General features: G+C 41.2%; 1 protein-coding gene across 1 annotated transcript; it reads right to left on the bottom strand.

Moving 5' to 3' along the window:
- Nucleotides 1-718: 718 nt before the first annotated feature.
- On the bottom strand, nt 719-23,452 carry ALKBH3 (alkB homolog 3, alpha-ketoglutarate dependent dioxygenase). The gene is made up of 9 exons (XM_065839715.2): nt 23,321-23,452; nt 22,308-22,420; nt 21,076-21,110; nt 19,094-19,141; nt 17,423-17,526; nt 16,188-16,276; nt 12,255-12,464; nt 3,712-3,810; nt 719-3,184 (listed from the first exon to the last, which is right to left on the bottom strand). Exons 1-9 carry the CDS (start codon nt 23,406-23,408, stop codon nt 3,092-3,094), a joined length of 879 nt encoding a protein of 292 aa, XP_065695787.1. The 5' UTR covers nt 23,409-23,452; the 3' UTR covers nt 719-3,091.
- Between the last annotated feature and the right edge of the window lie 749 nt (nt 23,453-24,201).

Raw genomic sequence — 24,201 nt, 5'->3', positions numbered from 1 at the left:
TTAGCAAGTCTGGTGATGGCAGCAGAAACAAAAACCTCAGGCAACCTGCTGTCCTCCAAACCCCCCGAAATCCTCTGTGTGCATATAAACCCTTGTTTTCAAATAAAAAAAAAAAAAACAAACAACTATTTTACTTTAAAGTAATGTAATGAATTCTGAGTTTAAACCTTTTTTCAAAAAGCTTTCGGCTGGGAACATTGTACAGTCAAACAGTCCTGAGAAGGAAGAAAGCCTTATCAGTGGATAATAAATCTTTTGGGCAGCACTTTTGCGCACATTCATTTTCAGAACTGTAAGACTGCTTGCAGCACTCAGGAGCAAATTTCTGCCTACAGGAAAAATGTCCCTGCAGGGAGCTCTCCTGAGGAGATGTGGGTTGGAATCTCCTCTGCTCTCAGCCATTTCCTGCTGTCCTGGCAGGCAGGAGGTTGCAATCCAGGGCCACCTGGCTTGGTGACTTTTTTTGGAGGAGGTGGGGGGAGGAAGGAAGGACCCACAAGTTCCCAGCTGACAAAGAAACTTGACCTCTTTGCCAACTGTTCCTCTTGCAGCCAGGGCACTCAGGACAGGGGGAGGAACAACGCCATGTGCCTTCTCTCCACTGTCAACCAGATCAGGATGTGAGCAGCAGCACAGCCAGCACATGAAAGTGAGCAGCACACAGCAGACACCAGCAACAAAAGGGTATCACCCCAAGAGAGCTCCATAGCATATAGCATTTCTCTTACAAATAATTTTATTCCTGGAATTGAAACCTTGGTCTTCTCCAGATCAAAGGAAGCAAAGAAACTAAAAAACCAATTTGCTAACATTATAAATTGAAACTTAGAAAGGAAGAGAAAAACTGTTCTTCTGCAGCAATATCAGCCTGCAGAGCCCCATCATCAGTTATGTGCTACAGCTTCACTGAATCCAAATCAGTTGCAGTTTCCATAGGCTGAGGTTTGAGGGGGCTAAATGTTTGTCTAGTCCCCATCTTCTACTGTCTCTTGAGGCATGACTGCTCTTAACACAGTGTAAATAAATGTAGCTTGTACCAACTGATAAAGTCTTGTCAGAACACCTGAAGAAATTAGCACTGCCCCTTGGTTAAGGACAACCATGCTCTGTCAGCACAGCCAAAACTCTGCACACACACAGGCATGTGCACGCAGCTCCAGTTACCCAAGGAAAGTAAACATGAAAGTGTCTGCCTCCTCCAACACTCATTCTCAGGAGACACATCACAGAGCCTGGATCTCAGATTTGCATGCAAGGAATTAACATTTAAAATACTCACAAAACACATTTCTATACTAACTGAGATGAAAGTAAAGACATTATTAGATAACAAAGTTTTCTAATAACATTCATTCATTCTAGAAGAATAAGCTATTTCAAAAGTTGTAGGATGCTTCAATTAGAGAAGCTGCTTTTAGAGTTGTTTGATATACAAAGAAAATTATTTTGCCCAATTTCAGAGCACAGAGATTGAAATGACCCGACAGTGTGTCCTTCAGGTCATCAATAACATTAAAACGTAGGCATAATTCAGTATTAATAACTTGACTGCGCTCATTAAATAAGAATTTTAAACTACAGCAAATGCTGGCTATGAAAAGACAGATATTTTCTAAACAACAAGTTATATTAGCACTGAGGTGGGACACTAGCTTGTCACTTGTTCCTAGTCACAGAGTATTTACCCAGGCTTGGATCGTACTTCAGGCAGAACGTGAAGACAGGTTACCAAACCCATGTGTTGATCCAGTACTGTGGATGTCATTTAGCTGCAGCGAGAACTTAACCATGCAGGCAGCACCTGACTTATCATCCAGACAGCGGTTACCAGCTCACTGGTTCCTACCAACAGGTGAGACATCCCTAAGGCAGGCAAGTTTGAAGAATCCCATCAAGTCAACCTAGAATCAGGTCTGAGCTGCTGACTGCTTCTCTGTAACAGCAGAGGTTTGAGAGATAAGCCTCCAAGTAATATTCTTTAATGCAATATGCATTCACCGAGGAGCAATAGGACCAGACTGAGCACTGCAGCTGGTGCTACGACACTCTACTTGGTGTAGCTTTGCAACTGACTGACACTGTGGTTATAATAATTTGAGTCCAAATCTTTGGACCAGTTATTCTGGGAATCAAATTTGGCAGCACAAGCCTAATTTTTAGAGATGCTGACATTTCCTGTCCAACCTGAAACCACTAGAAGCCACAACTTAGTTGTGCTAAAAAGAAACACAAAAAAAAGAAACTAAGAATTTGTTAGCAAATTCTGAAAGTAATGTTCTTCATGTCTTTGTGTCTATTTTCCTGCCTATGACACAAAGGCAACCAGTTTTAAGCCAGCAGGGATGGCAAACTGTTAATACTCCAGCAATGGGTAGCTTCAGCCTGGCTGATAAGGCTCATGGTTAAGGTGTCTCTGTTGTTTCCCTCTGTCTGTCTTGACTGCACGGACAAACAGGATAAAGTCTGACCACACAGTGCATAGCAGAAGGGAGCCCTGACCCTCTCTTCTACTAGACATTGGCATAATTCAAGTAGTTATATAAATAATGAAACTGACTGCTTCATTGGAAAAGACTTCGCAACCTGAAGATAAAAAGTAATGCACTACCCCATGGTGAAGTAAGGAACACTCAGAGGTCAGCATTAAGTGCAGCTTTGTCATTTTTGTACATACAGCACAAATACAGCTGGCTTTGTATCAGAGATTCCTGCCTTGTCGTTATGTAGACCATAGATCACTACCTAGGGGGAAAATGAGACAAGAGAAGGTGCAAAAATAACCGCTCACTGCATCTTTCTGCTCCAGTCGGTGTCTCTCAGATCTTTCATGTGTTTTGCGTTCTTTTAAGAATGATCATTGTTTTATTTCATAAACTTTAAGTCTGTGATTTAGTATCATACCATTGCTGAAAACAAACCAGCACTGTCCACATAACACAGGCAGCTTCTGATTATCAAAGATCTTCATGACATTCTTTTCCTCATCAGATATTTCACAGAACTCTTCCTGTAAGTCTTTCTTTACATCTGTAGCATTCCAAAGTTCTGGATCTGCTGTGGGTTTATATCCAACGATGCCCAAAGTGCCTCCTCACTTCCAAACTCCATTAGGCTCTGGATAAATGATCCTAAAGGTCAAGTTTATCCGTGCATCTCTAGAATGATATTCCTTAGGTACTCGATGCTGTAGGTGGCATCAGAAAAAAAAAAAAAGGCAGCATGACCTTGTGTATTTAAATACAGCTAATCAAACAATGTAAGAAACCTCCATTTCACTTCCTGTGATGGCTTTTTATTAACACTTCTAAACATTTAGGTAAGGCAAAAAATTCATGCTCTGACTGCTCAGGGCCACTGAAAACAAAAGGTCTTTGTAGATTACTGTAGATTTGTTAAATTAAGCTGCAATTATTTTCTGTTTCAAGTTCCTACACTGATTTTGCTCCTTCAGCTGCAGGCTGCAACCTTCATTGCTAAACTTAGATGCTGGAACATCTAAGCTGATTCCTATTACATCATTTAGCAGTAGAACGAAAAGCAATTGTTTCTGTGGGTGCTTTGAAAATCTGAGGCAGAAAATAATATTAATGTGGTGGGAAACAACTGTGTCACTGGAAACAGAATGCCCCATACCTTTATGGGAGTGCCTCATGCATATTTAGAAAACTACACTGCAAGAAAAGCACTCAAATGGTGTCAAGGCGTTCTTACCTGCCAATCCTCCTGGGTAGCTCCTTCCATCATCAGCAGAGTCCCATGATCAAGTGGGATTTTCAGTCTTTCTACATAAGTATAGTCCCCATTTTCTTCCTAAAAAGAAACATTAGACACTGAAGAAACAGGCATGTGCATTTGGAAGAAAACCAGTTCTCTATAGTAGAGCTTAAAAAGCTGTGATGGGAAAGGAGGAAAGGAAGTTCTTACAAGATCTAGAAGTCTAACTAACCCCCTCTGTCACCGTATTTCATAGAGAGTTCAGCAGCTGAGCATTTTAAGGATGAAAGAAGCCATTGTGTCTCACTGCCTGTACAACACAGATAAAGTTCAACAAACAGCTCCTACATCTAGTACAAAACTCTGGAGTGAGGTTGCAAACCTTTTGGAAACATCCACTCTTGAAATAAACAGTTCTGTTGCAGAGACATTCTGTGATAGCCCCACTGACTGCAAGTTACCTACTTCATCAAAAGTACATGTCTTCCTTCTATTCTGACTTTGTCTTGTTTAGGACATTTCATGTTGCTATAGTATTATCTGCTAGATTAATAACTTTCAAAAAAAAATCTCCTTTTCCTACAGTACCTTGTAAAACAAGTTGTCTTAAATTTTATCATCATTAAGTAAAACAGACCGCTAAACTAGAACACAAGTAATTCGTGAACTTTTGTTAAGCCTTCGGATTACATACAACTTTTTTTAAGCACAAATACAACTGGACTTCGTAACCCTGCAGTATTAGTCTCACAGATGCCACATTTGTGGGAACAGCAATTTTCTGTTGCTTTGCACCATCCATTCCCATTTTAAATAAGACTAATACACTGCTAAGTCAAAGTGCTCGGGCACGTCTATTATGCCAATACAGTTCTCTTTGTCAATCGTAACAGGAACCTCGCCAGGAAATCATACTATGCCTGTCATGAACTATCTGCCAGAACGACACATGGACAGGTATTACCATTCTCTGTGTACTCCTTTAATATTTTCTGATCTTAGCCTTCAATAGCTGCAGAAAAAATTGCTGCAAATCTTGAACAACTTCCATTTAACATCTTACCTACTTAATGCTGGCACTTGGATTATTTCATTGAAATGTGAATGGAAAAACCAGGATTCTCCCCAGATACAGAATGGCAGTATATATTTTGCCTTTTATAGATCTCTATTGCCAACTTGGTGAGCTCTCCAGGGTGAGTGGAAAGCAACTCTCTTAAATGAGGAATTTAGGCAAGTTCCAGATAGGAAATCACCTGCAAAACACAGGGGTTCATTCAGAGAAAAGGGCAGTTAGAGTAATATTTTCATTAGTGTTGAAAAGGATGGGGATCAAGAGGTCTTCTATTTTTAAATTACAGAAAGCCATAGATAACTGGAAAGTGTAAAGTGGATAATAAATGTCCTCCACTGAAAAAAAGGGTATGACAGTTTCTGTCTTTACATTGTACAAGTATGGGGTTAACCTTGTTCTGAGCATACTGCATATAGCAAACGGATAGCCTGAATGCATATTTGTTATTGTACCACTGCCTCTAGAAGCAGATACTGGTTTTTTTCCAAAGAGATGACCAAATTAGTTATCTGTTCTTGAAAGAAACTACAAAGAGATGAGAAAAAAAAATAGTTAAGCCAGGTCTGAGCTTCTAAAGCATGATGGTGTTCCTGCAAGGGACCATACATCATGGACAGCTGCTGAACAAATGCTTTGGGTTTTTTATTTTTTAACTAGACAGTATCTTCTCTACCAGTTTCTTATAATGGACTCTTCAAGTCACACTTGCTGAGTGTTTAGGAAGAGGCAGTGGTCAATTATTTCAGACCCAGCTGAAGGCAGCAATTACTCCAGACTCGAGAAAACCTGCTACTACCAGAGTGGCATTTGTCACATAAAATGAAACTATTTTGGAGGGGGACCAAAAGAAAGAGAAGACTTATGACTCAGAAAATGGAATTATCACAGTAAGATTTAACCCAGCTTGAGGTGCAGGCACAGCTGCTTCACACTGACACAAGCGTGGAGTTTCGGAAACAGGAACAAACGTTACAAGACCACCAGGCATCAGCTGTATGTTGAGCTACTCAGGAAAACTTACAGGGCTCTGCACTGACCTGGCAGCTAGAAGAAAACATTAACAGGTCATAAAAAGGCAGACACAGTCTTCTGAGAGCCATTAAAAGACCCAACAGCTCTCATCCAACACACTTTATTGCTTTTACAAAAAAATCACATTTTACAAAATCTTTACTAACTTTCTTGAAGCTTAATTCTGCAGTGGCCCAACTTGATGCATGTTTGTCTTTTTTAAAGATCACGGCTTGCTGGAAACAAGGCGAAGTCTCAGCTACTGGGAAGATTATGTCTTGGACTTAAAACACAGTCCAGTTTTCAAAAGAACAACTGGGGCTGGAGAGGTGTAAAAAAGATTAAGATATAAAGAGAAGACTGCAAATCCTCTAAAATGCAAAGAGCCTGGTTGAGGTCAAATCAATTCCTGATAATAAAAAGGATCACTTGATATAACTGACTGTATATTTGCTTATTTGCCACTTTCTGTTCATGTCTGGGACCAGAAGTCGCCATGTGATAGAACAAGGTTATGCAACTGGGTAGCACTGACTGGCAGTTCTGGATTTGTGCGCTTCTTGGGGATACCTAAGGGCCCAAGGCTGCACCAGTGACTAATTAAGCTCATTAAACCTCTGGAATCAGGGAGTGCTGAAGGCACTTGGAATCATCTATAATACGTATTCTTTGCAAAGACAATGTAAAATGTACTTTTAAGCTTCTAGAATTATTAGCCATTTATCTTGCTCTATTTAAGAGTAAGGTGTAATGCCAAAAACACTTTCTTCAACTTCAGAGGAAACAAGGAAAAAATTTCAAAAATTGTAAACATGACTGCTGATGAAAAGCAGAGAAATATCACTGCATGGTTGTTTTCTGTTTCACAGGATTACATCATTTCACTTGGTGGATGGACAACAGTGGACTTATTTTTACCTCTTGCTCATCTTGATTAAAAAGGAATTCTTCTAAGATAAATTATTTAGGAGGAAACATCATTTCGGCTTAGAAAAGTCAGTGTTTAAAAGCAGTAGTTACTTTCTTCTTTAAATGGGGAATCTCTGAGCTTAGTTTTACTTAGAAAAAGAGATTTTTATGTCAACTGGTTTTGCAGAGCCGGTGCAGTTACACAAAACTTTTCTACTGTATTACATGTTACTAACACTGTCCACCCAATCTCATTTCAGAACTTTATCCCTAGAGCTGATGTTAGACATTCAGAAAACTCAGCAGAGCTTCACAGGTCAAGAAGTTTATGAAGGAAATTCATTTTTGACATATAGGGAGGAAAAGACTTTTTTAAAATACTGATAACAAAAACAGAAAGAAACGCACAGGATAACTTCTATGTGGTGAGTTCGTAACTCTATATATGTATTACAATAGCAGCTGCTTCCTAGAACAGGTCTAGTAAAGCAACTATTCTGCATCTTAGTATATTAGAATTTTCATAATCTTGAGTTCCACATTTAATACAATCCACACTTTACACTGTCCAAGTACACTAGCTAAAACTGGTTTTTAGTTAAAAAAATATTCAGGTTAATAAGTGAGGAAACTTTAGCATGAGTTGATGGGAACCTGTGAATATAAAATCTGTATGTATTCCAGGGCTTCATAAGGTTTTCTTCTTAAAATGCTATCAAAATCAAAAAGGTTGGAAAAAGAAAATAATCTAGTATAAATGTATATAAATCAGCTAAGTTTGCTTCTTAAGTCTCAGAAAAGTTTATTGAAATTGTAGTAGGAAATGGGTTCTGGATAGTGTGGAAGCATTTTCCATTCTAAGGAAAAGTAAATGGAAATGTCCTGTAGAATAATGTGTAAATAATAATGCAATTACACATACAAGTGATGCAAAATTATTTTTTAAAAATTATTTTTAAAGGCTAAAGTCAGCAGCTCTCATGGAGAGTGCTGGCTTCTAGTCTTCTGCTTTATCTATTTACATATTACAAAAAGAATTATCCTTACAAAACTTCTAATTTCACATTTTTCAGACTTCCATCTTGCTTGTGTCCTTCTTTTCCAGTTTACTCCTCTACCACCAGCTGTGGAAACACCCTCCTCCAATAAAGTGAGCTCATCTATCAATACTTCTGCATTTTTACTTGTTTATTCTCACTGCCTCTGATGAAATGCTCACTGCAGCTCTTTTCTTTATGGATTCAGAAAGAATGAATATTGGTCATATTGTCCTTTCCTCATGTAATTCACATGCCCGCCTCCGCAGGACTATTTTAAACTCCCTTAGTCTTGCTGCAGCTGACCCAGCAGACTGCAAGTGCAGCAGCTCTGAAGCACCCGTGTCTTCCAGTCTGCTTGTTTATGGCTGCTCAAGTCCTGCCAGTCCTGGTGGACACCTCCTCCTCCTCCTCTGCAAGCCACTGCTGTTTGCAAGTCTGCTTCATGCCAATCTAAAAGTTCAATCCTTCTCGTCCTGATCCAAGCGTCAGTTTCTACTGTGCTCCATATATTCCCATGTTCGTCTTTAATTAGGCCTGTCAGGACATGAAGGGTTATTTTTCTGCTGTTTTCAGTACTGGGAGATCTTTCACTTCTGCTAGAACAGCTACTCAAGGACAGAAGAAAGGGACTGCGTTTTAGTGTTTCATTTGAAGGACAGATCCATCTGAAGGCTGATTCTGAGAACATCACGAACATCCTGCTATTATCTGACGCATGCATGAAGCTGCCTCCCTTCCCAGCACCCAGCAGTTTCCTTGGTTACTGACGGAAGACAAGCAACCTGACAGTTGCCTTTCTAACTGCATCCACAGCTCACACAGCAGTTTGTTGGACAACTGGTCCTCAGGGCACTCAGACACCTGCTGCAGAGCTGCTCCCAGTGGGACCTGGGAGCTTAGCGGGACACCAGGTATCACCCTTCACCCCTAAACTAACATTTCACACCCAGCTTCCAGAAAGACCTAATCAGATAACCTGGCATTGTCTCACTGAGTTGAGCAGTGATAAGCAATAGCAAAAATGGTGGTGAGACTATCAGAAAGACCCACGTAAGACAGTGAAATCAGCTCCTCCAGAGTAGGACAATCAAGCCATGTGTGAGTGGGACAGGGGCCCTGAGGCTGAGGGGAGAACAGGAGGAGGTCACAGTGCTGCAGAGTCAACAGGTTTGATGTGGACAAGTACAAGAGGACTTGTTGGCTAAACCAATAGATTATGTGTGATTATGTATGAACCACAGCACCAAAACAAAGCATTCGCCTCTTGGTTTTGGTGTTGGCAGGAGCTACAGCAATGGGGGGCACCAGGAGGAAAGAAAAAGTTTAAGTAATTTAGTGGAACTAGAAATAGAAAATGAAACAAACCAGATCACTTCACTGTAGGCTTTGAGCTACCAAGTAGGCATCCAAAACACTATAGGAACCATTTAAATCAAAGGCAAAATATCAGCTACAACCACACGACAGGTCCAAATAAAGTGAAAAGGCAGTATTTAGAAGAAAGAATGCTTAAAAACTCCAGCAAGTACAGTTTCAGGCACTGTGTTAATTTCCATGAAAAGTCTCCTTAATGCCAGTGGGGAATTTACTCCTGAAATGTATTTGTAGCTTTTTTACATGCACTGGGCTGAAATCTACTTATCCACAAGGGATGTTTGTTAGTGCAGATTCAAATTGGCTAGGCACATCTCTGCACTCCTTTACCATCTATTATATGATGAACACTTACTCATCCAGTACAGTACTCACCAAAAGAAAAACAGAGGACTGAACCTTTCCTTCCCTGTATCCTAGAACAATTTCCAGGAAAAAAAATACCACTTGTACCTACATAACTTTTTTTGCCTCTCCTACCCCCTCCATTTTTTGCCAAGGAAAAATGCACAGAAAGGATAGAAAGATTTCATTTTGTGACAGGTTTGGAGTAGCCTATATAAACACCACCAAATTCCCACCAGATGAGTGTCAAAATTCACACAAACATGCACAAAAAAACCCAATCCACCAACTGTACTGGTCTTCTTTGCAGACAGAGAAACAGGATTTTATTCTCTCACAAGTTCATCCACATTTCAAGATACAATATGGAAAATATCTGTACAGATACTAACCTGAAGACTCTGGAGGCTCTGATCTAGTATTCTTCAATAGCCCTACACGATGTCACCTGACTTGTGGTACTTAGTGTTTTGCACCCAATACATGATCACACACAGGCAACTGCTTTAGGGTCTTTTTCCAGTACCATTTATCTACAGTGAGCCACTACCATAGTATTTCTCATCTTCTATTTTCATTATATCTTTCCACCTTTCATCTAAGAATGCTTAAAAAGCACTTACAAGAACACAGGGAAATGAAGGCCTTTGCAACTCTAGAATCTGCAATACTGGAATGATGGTCCTCAAACAGATTTAATTCTGGGAGGAAAAGGATTTACTTTCCCCTTCCCTCCTCAGTGAAGACTAACTCTGTAAAACCCACTGTACTGACCCTGAGAGATCACAAACCAGGGAGAGCCGGAATGCCTGTGATGACTGTTAATCTGAATCCCGTTTCTCTAGACTACATTCCTCTTGCTGTAACTTGCTCTTGAACAAAGTAACGATCAAACTTCAAATATCTACAATCAACTTTAACTTAATGAAAGAGCGAATGCTACATTACAATAGAGTATGAAAATTACTTCTTTAGTGGTACATCCTGAAAGGCTGTAATTTCCATCAGAGCCTCTTGTAACTCCCACTTGGCAAAGCATCTAGTGTCATAGGATGCTCTCAGAAAATTGCAGGCTTTGGGAATGTGCAAAGAATACATAATGTGTGCCACATAATTATTAAGTACAAGTTCCCTTAGGCACAGGATGCAGTTAGTAACAACTTATTCAAAGATCACCCTGCACATGAGGATCACACCTTAGAAACAGGTATGTCACGCTTGCAAAAGGAAGACACTTCACAGGTAGCAACACTCAGCTAGTGAGAAATATCAGATCAGAGGCATTGAAAAAAAATGAGAAGAGCTTGAGAGAGAGATCTATAGGAAATCATCCATCTCAGAAAGAAAACAGAAGAAATCGTGCAGTATACATCAAAGGTGATGGCCAGTTATAAACAGCAGACTGAATTTCCCCCTTTGCTCATAGTGGGTGTCTTTTGAGGAAACAGAAAACAGAACAAAAAGACATCTCGCTCAAGAACTGGGTTTGATTTTTAGGAGTGAAACAGCAAAGTTTATTCTGAAATCTAAGTGGCTTTGATTCTGATCCATTGCAGGGGATCACATCCACTTCTAGAAATAAATCCAAGCATCATTTACAGTTTCCCAGAGGAATGAACTTTCCAGCTGATATTTTATTACCATCACATCATCAAAGATACTTATTCATGCTATGCCCACTGATATAATGCACTGTTTATATGATGTCATGCTCAGGGACTAGGATTAAATTCACTTCAAACAACAAAGGATTTACAAATTAGACCACTGGTGAAAAATACTGGTGAAAAAACCATTTATTTATTTTCTGGTTCAAATTCTGACCTTTGCTGTTCATGACTAGGTAACCCAAGGTGTCCATTGACAGGCAGACTTCAGTACATCAGCACACAGTTTTCTCATAGGCTGATAATCATCACCTTTGCTTTCCGCACTACTTATTCAGAATAAGTAGCTACATAAGTAGACAGAAAACTTCTTCCCAAAGACAATACATGCAGAAAAGACATCTGAAACAGGATACCCTAAAATGAGGCCAGTATTCTCAACATAGGAATGTGATTCCTTTACTTGGATAAATATGAATTACAAAATTTAAGTTTGAAGTTGTCTTGTAAACACAGCATTCTCAAACACAGCATTTTACCTAGAAAGAGTATTTGCTAGGTTCCATAGGTTATGGAATTTTTGAACCACTAATTCCTGAAAGGATACTCCTCACATGCCTCCATATCAAAGTAATGATTTCTGTTTAGTCTGCAAAGTATGATGCAACAGTCTGGTATTTTATGGAAATAAGCTCCTTCCCTCTGCTCACTGTCCCTCAATCTGAACAGACACAAGTCAAAATGCAAACATTATTAAGAGGATTTTTACTTACAACAGCAGTCAGAACATACACTATGCACTACATAATATTTGTCTGAGTTTAAGAAAATGGTATCAACTCTTTGGTTCATTTACACAGTGAAAGGCCCCTTCTTCCACCATCGCTAATTTCAGTTTAAGTTATGGAAAAGGCCCTTATTCGGGCAGAAGGGTGCCCAGGTTAGAGTTTCACTGCAACACTACACTGCTGCACTTTGAGTGGTCCCATTCCCGTTCTCAAGCTGTCACATTTCATGAAATGGACTTCTTGATCTCTACACTTATTCCACAGAACTTTATGAGTTGTGCTTTCATTAACTACTATTAAACGCTTTTAGTAATTAAGTTCTTTAAACAGAGGGAAAATACTAAGCATATTAGTAACTAAAGGACTCTCTGAATGTGATATGAACACTCACAGGGGAGGGTTTCTTCCTCATCTCAAAAGTCCGGGTAGCACCAAAGCTGAGGGAGGCAATGACAGGATTTTTTCCCAGTGATGGTTCATCATCACTGTGCCAGTCTACGCTGTCCTTCTCGTTTCGGTAGAGGTTGCAGAGAAGAGAGTTGAAGGCATGGCCAGTGAACTCTTCAATGCGCTTCTTTAGCATGGTCAGCAGAGGATGCCACTGTAATCAGCACAGCAGGAACAGGGTAAATATTATGAAAGCAGGCCGGCAGCAGGTAACTATCAAGACACAAGGGCAAAACTACTAAGAAACAAAATATACTGCACCTTTATCACAATAAACTTGAAATCAAACAAATGCCTCTGAAAAATTCTGATTATATTTTTAGTAAAGCTGAGGAATGGGCTTTCTGCAAAATATGCATGTTACCTATCACCCGATACTAAATCGTCTCTTAAAACTATGAAGCCAGTTTGCTTTTCACACTAATGTAGCCATCCACCCCAATTAACTGGAAGGTGAGAAGGCAGAGTAAAACCTGCTTAAACTGACCATGGGTAAACAGTGGGAGTTCTTATTGAGAGAAAAAGTGAGCAACTTGTCCCATGCATACCTGCTTTTTTTAACCTCCTACCAAAGCTAGAGGAGTTTAACACAGACATGGGTCTGAGTTACTTGGCCATTGCTGGTTGGCACAGTGCATCCAGAAAGTTCTAATCAGTGACTAAATGACATGCTGTCAGTTGCCTGCAGCTGTTGGCACAGAACAAGAGGCAACAGTTGGCCTAACACTGTCACAGTCTGTCCCTCTGTCTCTGCTCTGTTAGTACAGCTTTTGAGCCCAGCTCCTGGGGTTTTGACTCTGACATTATAACTTTTCAGTGGTTCACAGAACCAGTGTCACAGGCCCTGAATTTCACCCTTCCCTCTGCTAACATCTTGCTGAGCCCATAGCCCACGGCAGCTCTGCACATTCCATTACACTTCAGTCCAGTGAATCATTATTTAATGTTATAAACTTACATCATGACTTTCATCTGACAGATGAGTGTTTTTACGTACTACCTAAGCACATAAAAAAGTCAAAGCAATGTAGGCCAGAATTTTTGCCCATTATATAAGCGGAAACACAGATCAAGAGAGGATAAAGAACTGATTCCAAATCTCCCAGTGCATCGCTGGTGAAAGGAACACACAGCAGGAATTAGTTGCTAGTATCCACCTCTAATAATCGAGTTTGCACCACCTTCTTCACGTGCATACCCATGTTTAAAAGATTTTTAACCTACTGCCTACACTGTAGGAGCCTCAACACACTATCTTCCTCTATCAGAGGTACTTCTATCTAAGTCACCCCTTCAATGACTAAGCATCATGTGAATAATTAATTATGTATAAACATAGCTTGCAGCTATGGGACATGTAAGGAAATCCGTAACACCTCAAAAAAGCTACAGTTATTAATTGGTCTGCCTGAATGTGCAGTTATGTGCAAGCCATGCAATGCAATGACAAGAGAGGCCAACAAGAATTACTTAAAGCACTTTTCAGTGACCAGCTAGGACTGGATTCCTTCAATTCCTATCACAAAAGTAGTTACTACAAAAATTTTTACCATATGGTGAATTTTACAATTCAGTGGGAAGCTCACTACAAACCTGCAGCAATGGAACTAATTTTGTCAAAACATTACTATTTCACCAACTACATCACTGCTTACAGAGAAACATTTTTCTAATACCAGAATCATTTAGGCATGAGCACTGGATTTTACCTGGGATGCTGCAATCATACCCAGTCTCACTAAACAAAAATGAGGAGCACAAAGCTACTTATTCCTACAGATCAAGTGTTCAAAACAGGTAACAGGTTTTGGCCAAGCCGTGCACTAAACTGCATTTTACTCAGGCTATTTTTGTGATATAAACCATATTCTACAGGTAAGTACTGTGCTCTTTACACCATGCACTGCTTCTTCTAGGCTCCAGGAACTCCCACCTACAAAGCTGAGTGAGAGCGCAGAGCATCCGTGCGCAGTCTCCCCGTACGTGTGTCTACAGGCAGCCGCCAGCCGGTGCCAGCACTGGCTCCCAGCTACACAAGTTTGCCACTGCACCTCAGTTTCTGCTGGAGTTCCTTTCGGTAGAAAGGACAATTATTCAGGGATAAAAGACTGGATCAGCAGGTGTGACTGATTTAGGCCTTGGACCTCTTGGATGAGAAAAACTATCCAGAAAACAATCCAGTGGTCCAATGAGTGCTAACTCTGAACTTTATGCAAACCAAACTGAAACCGTGAATTCAGGATATATATACAACCTCTGAGCAGCAACGGCCTCAACACAGGCAATTCTGAACAGGATTTAAATCATTAGTATACAGCAGAATGATTCTGAAGGAGCACTTCCAATCCCTAAAGTCATCCAGGTTCTAGAAAAGCCAATTTAAAATCACATTCCACAAATTATTAAAAAAAAAAAAAAAGGCAGTCTATTTTTCCACCACAAATTCCATAGGTTATGGAATTTTTGAACCACAGTATTTTTGAGACTACCAAATCTTCACAGCTCATCCTGTTAAATAACACTTTTCCACTTTTCCCAAACGGAGCTTTGCTAGGAGGTACCCCCTTTTGGCAGCAGTTCTGGGACTTGGGACACCTCTCTCATATTATCCAGTCTTCAACAGTCACACTAATTTATGTGTCCTGGTTTTGTTAAAAACAAGTTTCTTTTTTAGTGAATTTGCCTGTCAGCTAAAGCCTTCATGTTAGCTGCATTTTCCTGGAGAACCCAACACATGTTTTGCTTAAACCTAGCAATGGAATGCAAACTTATTGATAAGCACGGATGGACATCTCGCGAGAGGGGCAACGAGAAAACTGATGACCGAGAGACTGACCAACGGTGTATAACATTCCATTCACGTGAATACTTCATATAAAAGTGGGAGATCACGAGGATCTCGTCCCTTTTTGCCCTTTTTTCCCTTTTTCCTCATGGCTGACATTAGGAGAGGACTTTGCTGGTCGTCCCTGCGAACTGAGGCCTAGTGAGAGACTGAATCCAGCTCCGGTTGGCTACAGAGTCTAATCCAGGACTTCGGGTGCTGGCTCTGCAGTTGCTGAGACTTACAAGATTGGTTTTGTATATTTTGTATTACTTTCTCTATTCTTATTAGTAGCGTTAGTAAAATATCTTTAACTTTTCCAACTCTCTTCTCTCTGTCCTTCTTTCCCTCCCGATCGCCTGTCCTGAGTGGGAAGGGGGGAGAGGGAGGGGAAAAAGGGGGAAGTGGGGGGGAGAGGAGGTTAACAATACATCTGCCAGGGTTAGATTGTCACCCCGCAATCCTAACCCTCGACATTATGGTTCAGAACATTACAGCCTATTGCCATGGAAATTTCAAACAAAGCAATACCAAAAGACAGGTCAATGGGACAGGCAGGTTGTATGTGTGTGTGAATTTCATAGCACTCACATAGGAATCAACAATATGCCTAAATTCTCATTTAAGCACTACTGAATCTAAGTGTTTCTGAAAGTAACTATCTCAGTAATTGATATTACCGTATCTTACAACACAAATCTCAGTATGACTGTGTACATTACAATCTCCAATATAAAGATGCATAGAGTAAGGCACACAGAAAAACTCAGAGTTTTGTCCAAAGCTACAGTGACCCCAAAGCAGAACATTAAACTCTGGAGATTCCTTTTGCCAACATTTAGCAACTAAATCATCCTCCTCTCACTCGAACCACTCATAATGCTTGTTTTATGAAGTCGTCCACATTCCACTAGAATATGTTGCCGATCACAAATGAAATGCTGATAGATACTCTAGATAAAAACAGATGACAGAGGGAATTTTTGTGTCTCATTTTCTGCAAAAGATTTCTTTGTAGAAGATAAGAAAATAAATCTGTGATCATATACATACGTTTGGGTTTGGCTGCATTGTTATCCTGGAGTATGTGTAAGGAAGTTCCCCATACCAGGAGGTAAGCCTTGGTTCCTCAAAAGATACTTCTAAAAAAAAAAAGAAAAACAGGAAGATTTTCTCAGTTGCCTTAAAGGGCTTAAAAATGGAAAGATTATGTAATTCTTCCAAGAAACTTGATCAAAAACGGACTGTACACTCACCTAAAGTTAAAAAGCAGCCCCCCAAAATCCTCAGCCTTATATAATGAACTCAAATGAAGGCCTGTCTCTGCAAGAGGAACTACCTTGCCAAAATCTTGGAATCACATCAGTTTTCTCACCCCTATATCAAACAGGGCAGGGACAGGACAAGTTAAAGACAGCAAAATGAAACTGAAATGTTATTTATAATTCTGGCTTGTTTTATATTCTCCTGGTTTCAGTGCCCAACACACTGACAAATGTTGCAAGATGTATCCACTGGAAAGGATGAAGTGGAAAGGACTGCGGCATCAATGGGACTTTACAGAAAGAGAATGTCACAAGACTGGACAAGTAATATGTTGTCAAATATGTGTGTGCTCTGTGGTGTAATTCAAACATCAAGTTAAAAGAACTTTCAACTTCTGAAAAGTCTATCTTGGTAGCTACTTCTCATGCTTGACAGGTAACATCCTCCATTATACTGTACCTGCACTGCAAGCCAATAAACACAGATGTTGAAGACATTTTCCAGCCCTGTTCAATAGCTACTCTGATATCTTCTATCTGTTCTTGACTGAAGGAAATTTAGATACAACAGGTGCCCCTTAGTGAGCAAATCCGGAATAGCAGTCTCCTCACTTACTGCATACTGGAACTAATAAGCAAAGACAAGGGAAAAGAAATGTGCTCTGCTGGGATTTTAAGTGCAAGAGGCAAAAAACATTCCTGGTAACAGCAGACTCAAAGAACATAGTTTTTGCAGTATCACTGGGAGACAGTATGAAGGGATAGAACACAGACGTAATCTAAAAAAAGAGTGGGAAAAAGAACTGGAGATGACAGACAAGGCAGTAAAATTCAAATATTTTTAAGACAGGGAACATCATGATAGAGACTGAAAAATAAGCAGCAGTACTCTACAGATATGCATGGAAAACCTGGAAGGAAATATGTGAAGGAGTTGTAATACGTAAAATTAAAACCAATGATGAACAACACATGGATTTTGATACGGGAATGACCTGAAGAGTTGGTCTACGCACCCCTTACCCTGTCTGATGTGAGTTCTCTGACCCCAGGGTATGTCTTGGAGGAGCTGTTGAAACATCCAGTCTGCTTGTTCTGAGTCAATAAAGCCAGGAATCAAATGAATCCTAAGGAAGAAAAAGATAAAGATGGAAAGAATACACACTCCTATATATGCTTTGATAAAATATTCTCATTTCTGGGATTCCCAAAGGAGATAAGAATGGTTGTAATGCATCAGACCACAAGTCAAAGCCCAGTATCCTATTTCTGACCACAGTCAAAGGCAGTTGTGAAAGAACAGAAGGCAGCAGGAGCTCCTGATCAGTCTTCCCCTCATCAAACATATCTAATTGCTTTTAAAAACCTATTAAAAATGTATGACACTACCAATATCCTATGAGTCCCACAATCAGCCATATACTGTGTGAAAAATGGCATCCTTCTGCTTGTTACTAACTTCACATCTAATAAATTACATAGCCCTGATTGTGGTACTACAATCAACATAAGTAAATAATTGCCCTCTATTCACTATCTCCACGCCACTGAGAATCTGATAGCCCTTTATCACCACTGCCATCCGATCCTCTCTTTTCCAAGCACAAGAACCCTACAGTATTTAACCTCTCCTATTTTTACATTTTCATGTGTACATTTTATATGTTGACTGTACTAACAGCAGCATTCTAAAATTCCAGCCACTGTGGTGGGCTGCAGAACAGGAATGCTGTTCACAAAAGGTTACTCTTGTGAGTATTCAGTGCTCCAAAGACATTGCAATAAGAATATATATAGTGAAGGTACTAAAAGAGATTCAAAATCTGATTATTAACTTTCCAGAAATGTATATATTCCACTAATATATTAATAAAACAAACTCCAGAAAACAGAAGAATAAGCCAGCTGGTTATGTATCTTTTCTCTTTCCAGATGGTGCAAAGCTTTTACTTTTCAAATTGGTATAAAACCTTATTTGCAGCTTTAGCATAAACCAAGATGAAAGCTTTGAAATAAATGCACAAAAAGCTACTGTCCTTGGCATTTTTCCACTATAAATAAAATCTATCAAATTCAGAAGGAAAGCGTTAATACTGATACTGCAGCTAAGTCAGCAAGATTAAAAAAATGCATTTTAGTTAGTAGGAATCACAGTACAAGTAGGTTTTATTTGAAGTGTCCTGAAGCTGAAATAATTAAGATATAGCATGTAAGCAAAAGGGACAACCCTAAAATTACCCAATCTGCTTAAAATTAAATGCTTTTATTAGATTAATTTAAAACAAGTCCAATTTACATCTAAAAGGTGTTGGTAGCTCATAACTACACCACACAGACATCATACTCTTGCTAACACAGGAATACTAATCCACATTTCAAGCAGCTACTTCCTCTGGATCATGAAACAAATGGATATAGCCCCTTCTCTTTATTCCAGATGAGAACACTAGATCCAGCAAGCATTAGATGTTAAGAGGTTCATTTTTCTTCTCCTCGGTGCTCCTCAAACTGTGGACGTCTCTGCTACCTGATACTCAGAAGTATTTCCAGAAGTACTCTGAACAGAAGATACACAGGAAGAGCAACATGCACCTGCTAGTCCACATGCAGAGTCTAGACTTGAGGAAGCTGAGTATCACCACCTTGTTCTGCAACAGCAAATACCAAGTTTCAAAAAACGTCCAATTCACTTACCTAGAAATGCCACTTGGTTCTTTGCTGAGCTCATACACACCAGGCTTGCTGAGGATGCAAGAAAGGAAAGAGTCATTAGATATACAAACAACAAGAAATTATCATTCACTGAACAGCATGGACTAGAGTTGCTGTAAACTTGGACTAGGGAGAGTACCCTTTAAAAAGGAAAATAAAAAAGCTTCACACTACTAAGGGAAGCAGTAACGTTCTAGGGACAGTCAGAAGTCAGAGTGTGGCAGCGAGGGGTGTTGCAGAAGTTCGTGTGGACTGACCACCCCTCGCTCTCATTTCACCAAAGGCTCAATACACAGTTTTAAGGGTCTAGAGATACGTAAATGTGGGATATCACAGAGAATCTAAAGGAAACGACACCACGAGACCGCACCCTGACTAGGCATACAAAGAACACGAGTGTAACTGAAGATGCAAAACACAGTTTTCAGTCAGATGACTGATACCACCATCCTGCTTACAGCGAAGTGTTCATCAATCTGTGTGACACAGCAAAACTGAGTTACAGGTTATGTGAGCAGTATTTTAAGTATCATAGCTGGTACAGGAGGTAAACAGTTCTTCCCTGTTAGGAGATGCATTGTCATGAAGTCTTATTTAGTCCTGTACAAACTACTTTCTTCACCTACTATCTCATTTTCTTCTAAGCTAGCTCCAACCTTTATACTGTTCTTTTGCCAAGGACACTCCAGGAGTTAAATGCTCTCCAGAATTCCTTCTCCACCAACTCAGGAGATGATCACACACCATGTTTTGCATTGTGCTGTATTTAAGAAAGCGAAATAAACAGAAACATCTGATCTCTTCTATATTGCACATGCAGAGCATAAACCATACTATATTACCTACAGCACACTGTCATGGTAAGAATAGCATCTGGTTTGTCTCCTCTATATTTTTATTTGATTCATAAATAAGTGTAACAGATAATAGGTTAGTGAACCTTTAGAACACTTCTAATATACTGACTTTACTTAATACCTAGATACTATGTTACTACTAATAATCATAAACAATATGCAAAGAACATATGGCTGTCTCATTCATACTGAAATGGCAAGCTAAAACATATGCAAATCTGTTACAATCCAGAGGCGCTCCTGGGAAATTCTGTAACTATTTCCAGCAATATTTTTCATGACTCTTGACAGAAACATCTCTCACAAAAAGTAGGTCTATTTAATGAAGTGTCCACTACCATGCTGGCAGTGGGAGGGCAGCTGAACATCTCATCTGCATTATGCCTGCTCTGCACAAATACTCACCCAGCATCACATCTGAAGTTGCTACAGAAAGCTAACCTCAGGTTCCTCCATGTAAAAACAACATGCAAACTCCAGTCAACAGCTGAATCTGTAACTTGCATCTTAGGAAACACTAAGTGAGAAAATTCTACCAAGATAACCAAATTGAAGCAAATTTAATTTTCAAAACCTGTAACTTCACCATACACCATCACGCCCTGTCACGTTTCACGGTAAAGTTATTCTGAGATCCCCATTTCAAAACAAAGTGTAAGTCATTTCTGAATATCTAGCTTCACTGTAACACTCACTAGCAGCTACTTTTCCAGACCTCCAAAGGAAGTGAAGTTGAGCTGCCCTATCAGCTATATTTCTGAATAAGAGCAAGTAAATTCCAGCATAGTTTACACAGGGACTGTTCTAGAACAATGTATACTGTTAATCCAAGGAGATACATTTGAAGTCCTACTTATCTAGGATGTCTAGTCATTCATTCTTGCCAGCTCCTATAGCTACACTAAAGTTATGAAAAACAGTTACATGGACCCTCCCGATCATAAATCCAGTTCAGGATAAAAGGGCTGAAGGTCCGTATCCTGTATTGAAATTTCTTCCAAAGGCATGGCAGTGGTAAGTGGAGAAGGAACTTTTCAGCAGACTCCCAGTGACCAACAAGACAGAAAAACCACAGGAAGAACAGTTAAGTCAGCAGTATGTACTCACTCTATCACAGCTGCCTCAGGAACTTTGCGCTCCAACTGAAAGTTAACAAGATAATACATGAGGAATATTAAACTTTAAGTACCTGGCATGGTCTAGTCAAAGAGAGCTAACTGCCATCTCTGGTGACCCTATATAGCTGCATACTAGTATGTCAGTGAGAAAAACATACATCCAGATAACTGGTAAGCAGTAACAACCCACCCACTCCCCCCACATCCCAGAAACTCTCAAATGCAGCTACCACTGCAGATGGTTTTTAGCAATCAACTGCTCTCTAAAGGACACTAATTTCTAAATTATTTGGATTATTCCAATACTTGTTATTTATCAACTGCAACCAGAAAATTTCCTATCCTTCCATTTGGAAGTGCAGATTTAGAGCAACTATAGGAAGGATGAACAAGTTTCAGGCCCCAGGCAATGAGCAAAACAAAAGACGAGACAGAGCAGGAGCTAACACTTTAAAATTGTCTGCACAGCTTGAGATAGATAGCTGTTTTTTGTTTAAACAAAACCAAAAAAACCACACACAGTAGTTTAATCCAGCCTGGATTATCATTCTGGCTGTCTCAAGGATTTGTGCTTCTCTTTGAGCTCTGTGGAGTGCTGAGATGCAAGCGGTCACTGAGTTGCGCAAACAAGAGGGTCAAAATATAGTATTATGTAGATGCCAGGGCTCTGCCACAGGGAAAAGAGAATCTTCCCAGACCGTTTCCAATCCTTCCAAGCCAAGAGGACAGCCTTTAGAACACTTCTGGCTCAGAAAGAAGTGTTCAAGATTTTTCTCCCAGGCAAGGAACTGCCCTCCCATTGCACAGAGCATGATACCCTGTGTCTGCTTGACAGGACACGAAGCAAAGTCTATAAACCAAATCCCATGCTCTTCCCCTGTAGCAAATGAGACAGATATCCCAACTGAGGGAAAAAACGAGCTCAAATCATGCCTAGGGCACTGCATCATTCTTTAGGAGAAGGTATTCTTTTGGCTCTCTGAAAAAAAGTAGTTATGAACATATACAATGAATACTCGAAGTCTGAGGATAAACAGAGACCATAACTTTGTTTGCCATTCATGCAAGACAGTTGCAAACTCTGCTTAGCAAAAGCCCAAAGAAGTTCAGCTCAGTTGAGTTTTTCATTTGTTTTCAAACACAATACTATAATCTCAAAGTCTGATATTTTTCATCATTTCAAGTTTAATAAAATTCTTCTAGTTATCGTGTAATTATTACCTCTGATGGTTTTTCAAAGACAAATTGCTTTTGAGTGTGAGAATGATCTTTCCTCCTCCATGCTGGTCTGGCACCTGCAGGGGCAGGGCTGCTGGCCACAGGTGCCTCAGGTGCTAAAGCAAAGAGAAAAAAAAGGAGCACATGAAACAGAATTTCACCATTAAAAAGTAGTGTTTGGAAGAACTTATGGAATCATTCTCCGAAGTATTCTCCTCTGCTTGGCAGAGACTCCAGGGAACAGCGAAACCTGCGTTACATAACAGTTAAAAACTGCATAGAAACTGGATTTTTTACATATATATATTTGTTATCCATAGGCAAACAAAAATGAAAATCTCCTTTTATCAGAAAGAATGACATCTAGTACCTTTCAATTCTACCACAAACACAAACTCTAGCCCTTTCAACTAGCGCTGTTTTGCAATATTTTCACTATAAGACAAAGAAAGACACGCGATACATTTTACGGAGAAAAAGCAACTCATAGTTATTACAGACATTAGTTCCACCAAATTCTATTCGTTCCATCCAACTTGCCCCGGGACGGCAACAGGGCACTCACTGCAGCGGGTGCGTTACCGACACCCCTGCTCGGTCACCCCAAGCACCAGACCGCCACTCGGGGCCTCGCACGCCCCGTCACACGGACAGAAAGTTCTGTCAGGGGACCCGCCCCGGGGGTGTCACACACACCTCTCCCGGGATCGCACACCCCGCGCCGCCAGAGGCTTCGCAGCTATGCCGGTTGTTTCCGGACCTCCCCCCGCGGCAGCACCTCGCTCCGCACCACCCGCGGGACACGGACAAGGCAGCCCCAGCCGCACCCGGGGCCGGACACGGCGGGCGAGGCGGCTGTCACCGCGACGGAGCAGCAGGGACCGGGCTCGCCGGCACAGAAGGGCCCTGACAAGCCCCGGACGCCCACTCGCGGCCCTGCGAGCCCGGCGGCTGCGGGGCGGCAGACACCGCCCCTGCGCGCCAGAGCCAGGAGCCGCCGCGGCCCCAGTCGTTACCTGCGAGCCGGGCCTTGCCTGCAAGCCGCCCCGCCGGGCCGCCGGCCCAGCCGCCCTGCACACGGGCCCGCTGCCGCCTCTCCGTCATACGGCCGCCTCCGGGCCGGCAGGAACGCCGGCACGGCCCGCCCCGTGCACCGCCCGCCCGCCTCCGCCGGCGCCGCAGCCCGCGCTGGGAGTTCCGCTCTGCGCCGGCTGCTGAGCGCACAGAGTTCCGCCCGCAACAGCGGCTGCAGCTGCCCTGCCCTGCTGCTCCACCGGCTGCGGTCCCGCGCCCCCCGGGGCAGGCGGCGGCTGAGCGGGCACTGCCCGAGCCCTTGCCCCCTGTCGCGGCTGCGGCGCACGGCGGTTCCCTGCCCCGGGAACAGGCCTGTGCCGCCGGCGCCCTGCGGAGACAGGGGCAGACGCCTCACTCGGCACTGCAGGAACCCTTCCTGTGTTATATCGCACCCCCAGGGTAGTGCAAAGTACACGTGAAGGTATTCAATACATGGCTGAATGCAGATGAGAGCAAGGACCCAAATCTCAGCCTGGTACCACCACGCACCCCAGAGCAGAGGCTCCACCAGCCCCTGCTGGACACCACCTCACTGTCCCAGTGCCAGGAGGCTGCATCTGCTGCTCCCTCAGACACAGCTTTCCAAACATCTTCAACAGTTAGAAAATCATTATTTGTAAGTAACTGTTTCTTCTTAATACCTTAATTAATAGCTTATTTCATATTCTAGTGTAAAACATCACAGCCAGGAAGACAGATTAATAAAAGCTTTGGTTTTGGTATGTAAAAGTATATAATAAATAATAATGCAGTGAAACTGACTAAAGGATAATCAGGCATTTGAATGTACAGGCAAACATTTTAAGGAAAAAAAACACAAAGA

This window comes from Patagioenas fasciata, chromosome 5 (assembly GCF_037038585.1).
Source record: "Patagioenas fasciata isolate bPatFas1 chromosome 5, bPatFas1.hap1, whole genome shotgun sequence".
Lineage (NCBI taxonomy): Eukaryota > Metazoa > Chordata > Aves > Columbiformes > Columbidae > Patagioenas > Patagioenas fasciata.
Note: the sequence above shows the minus strand (reverse complement) of the source record. Positions and strands in the feature narration are given on the sequence as shown.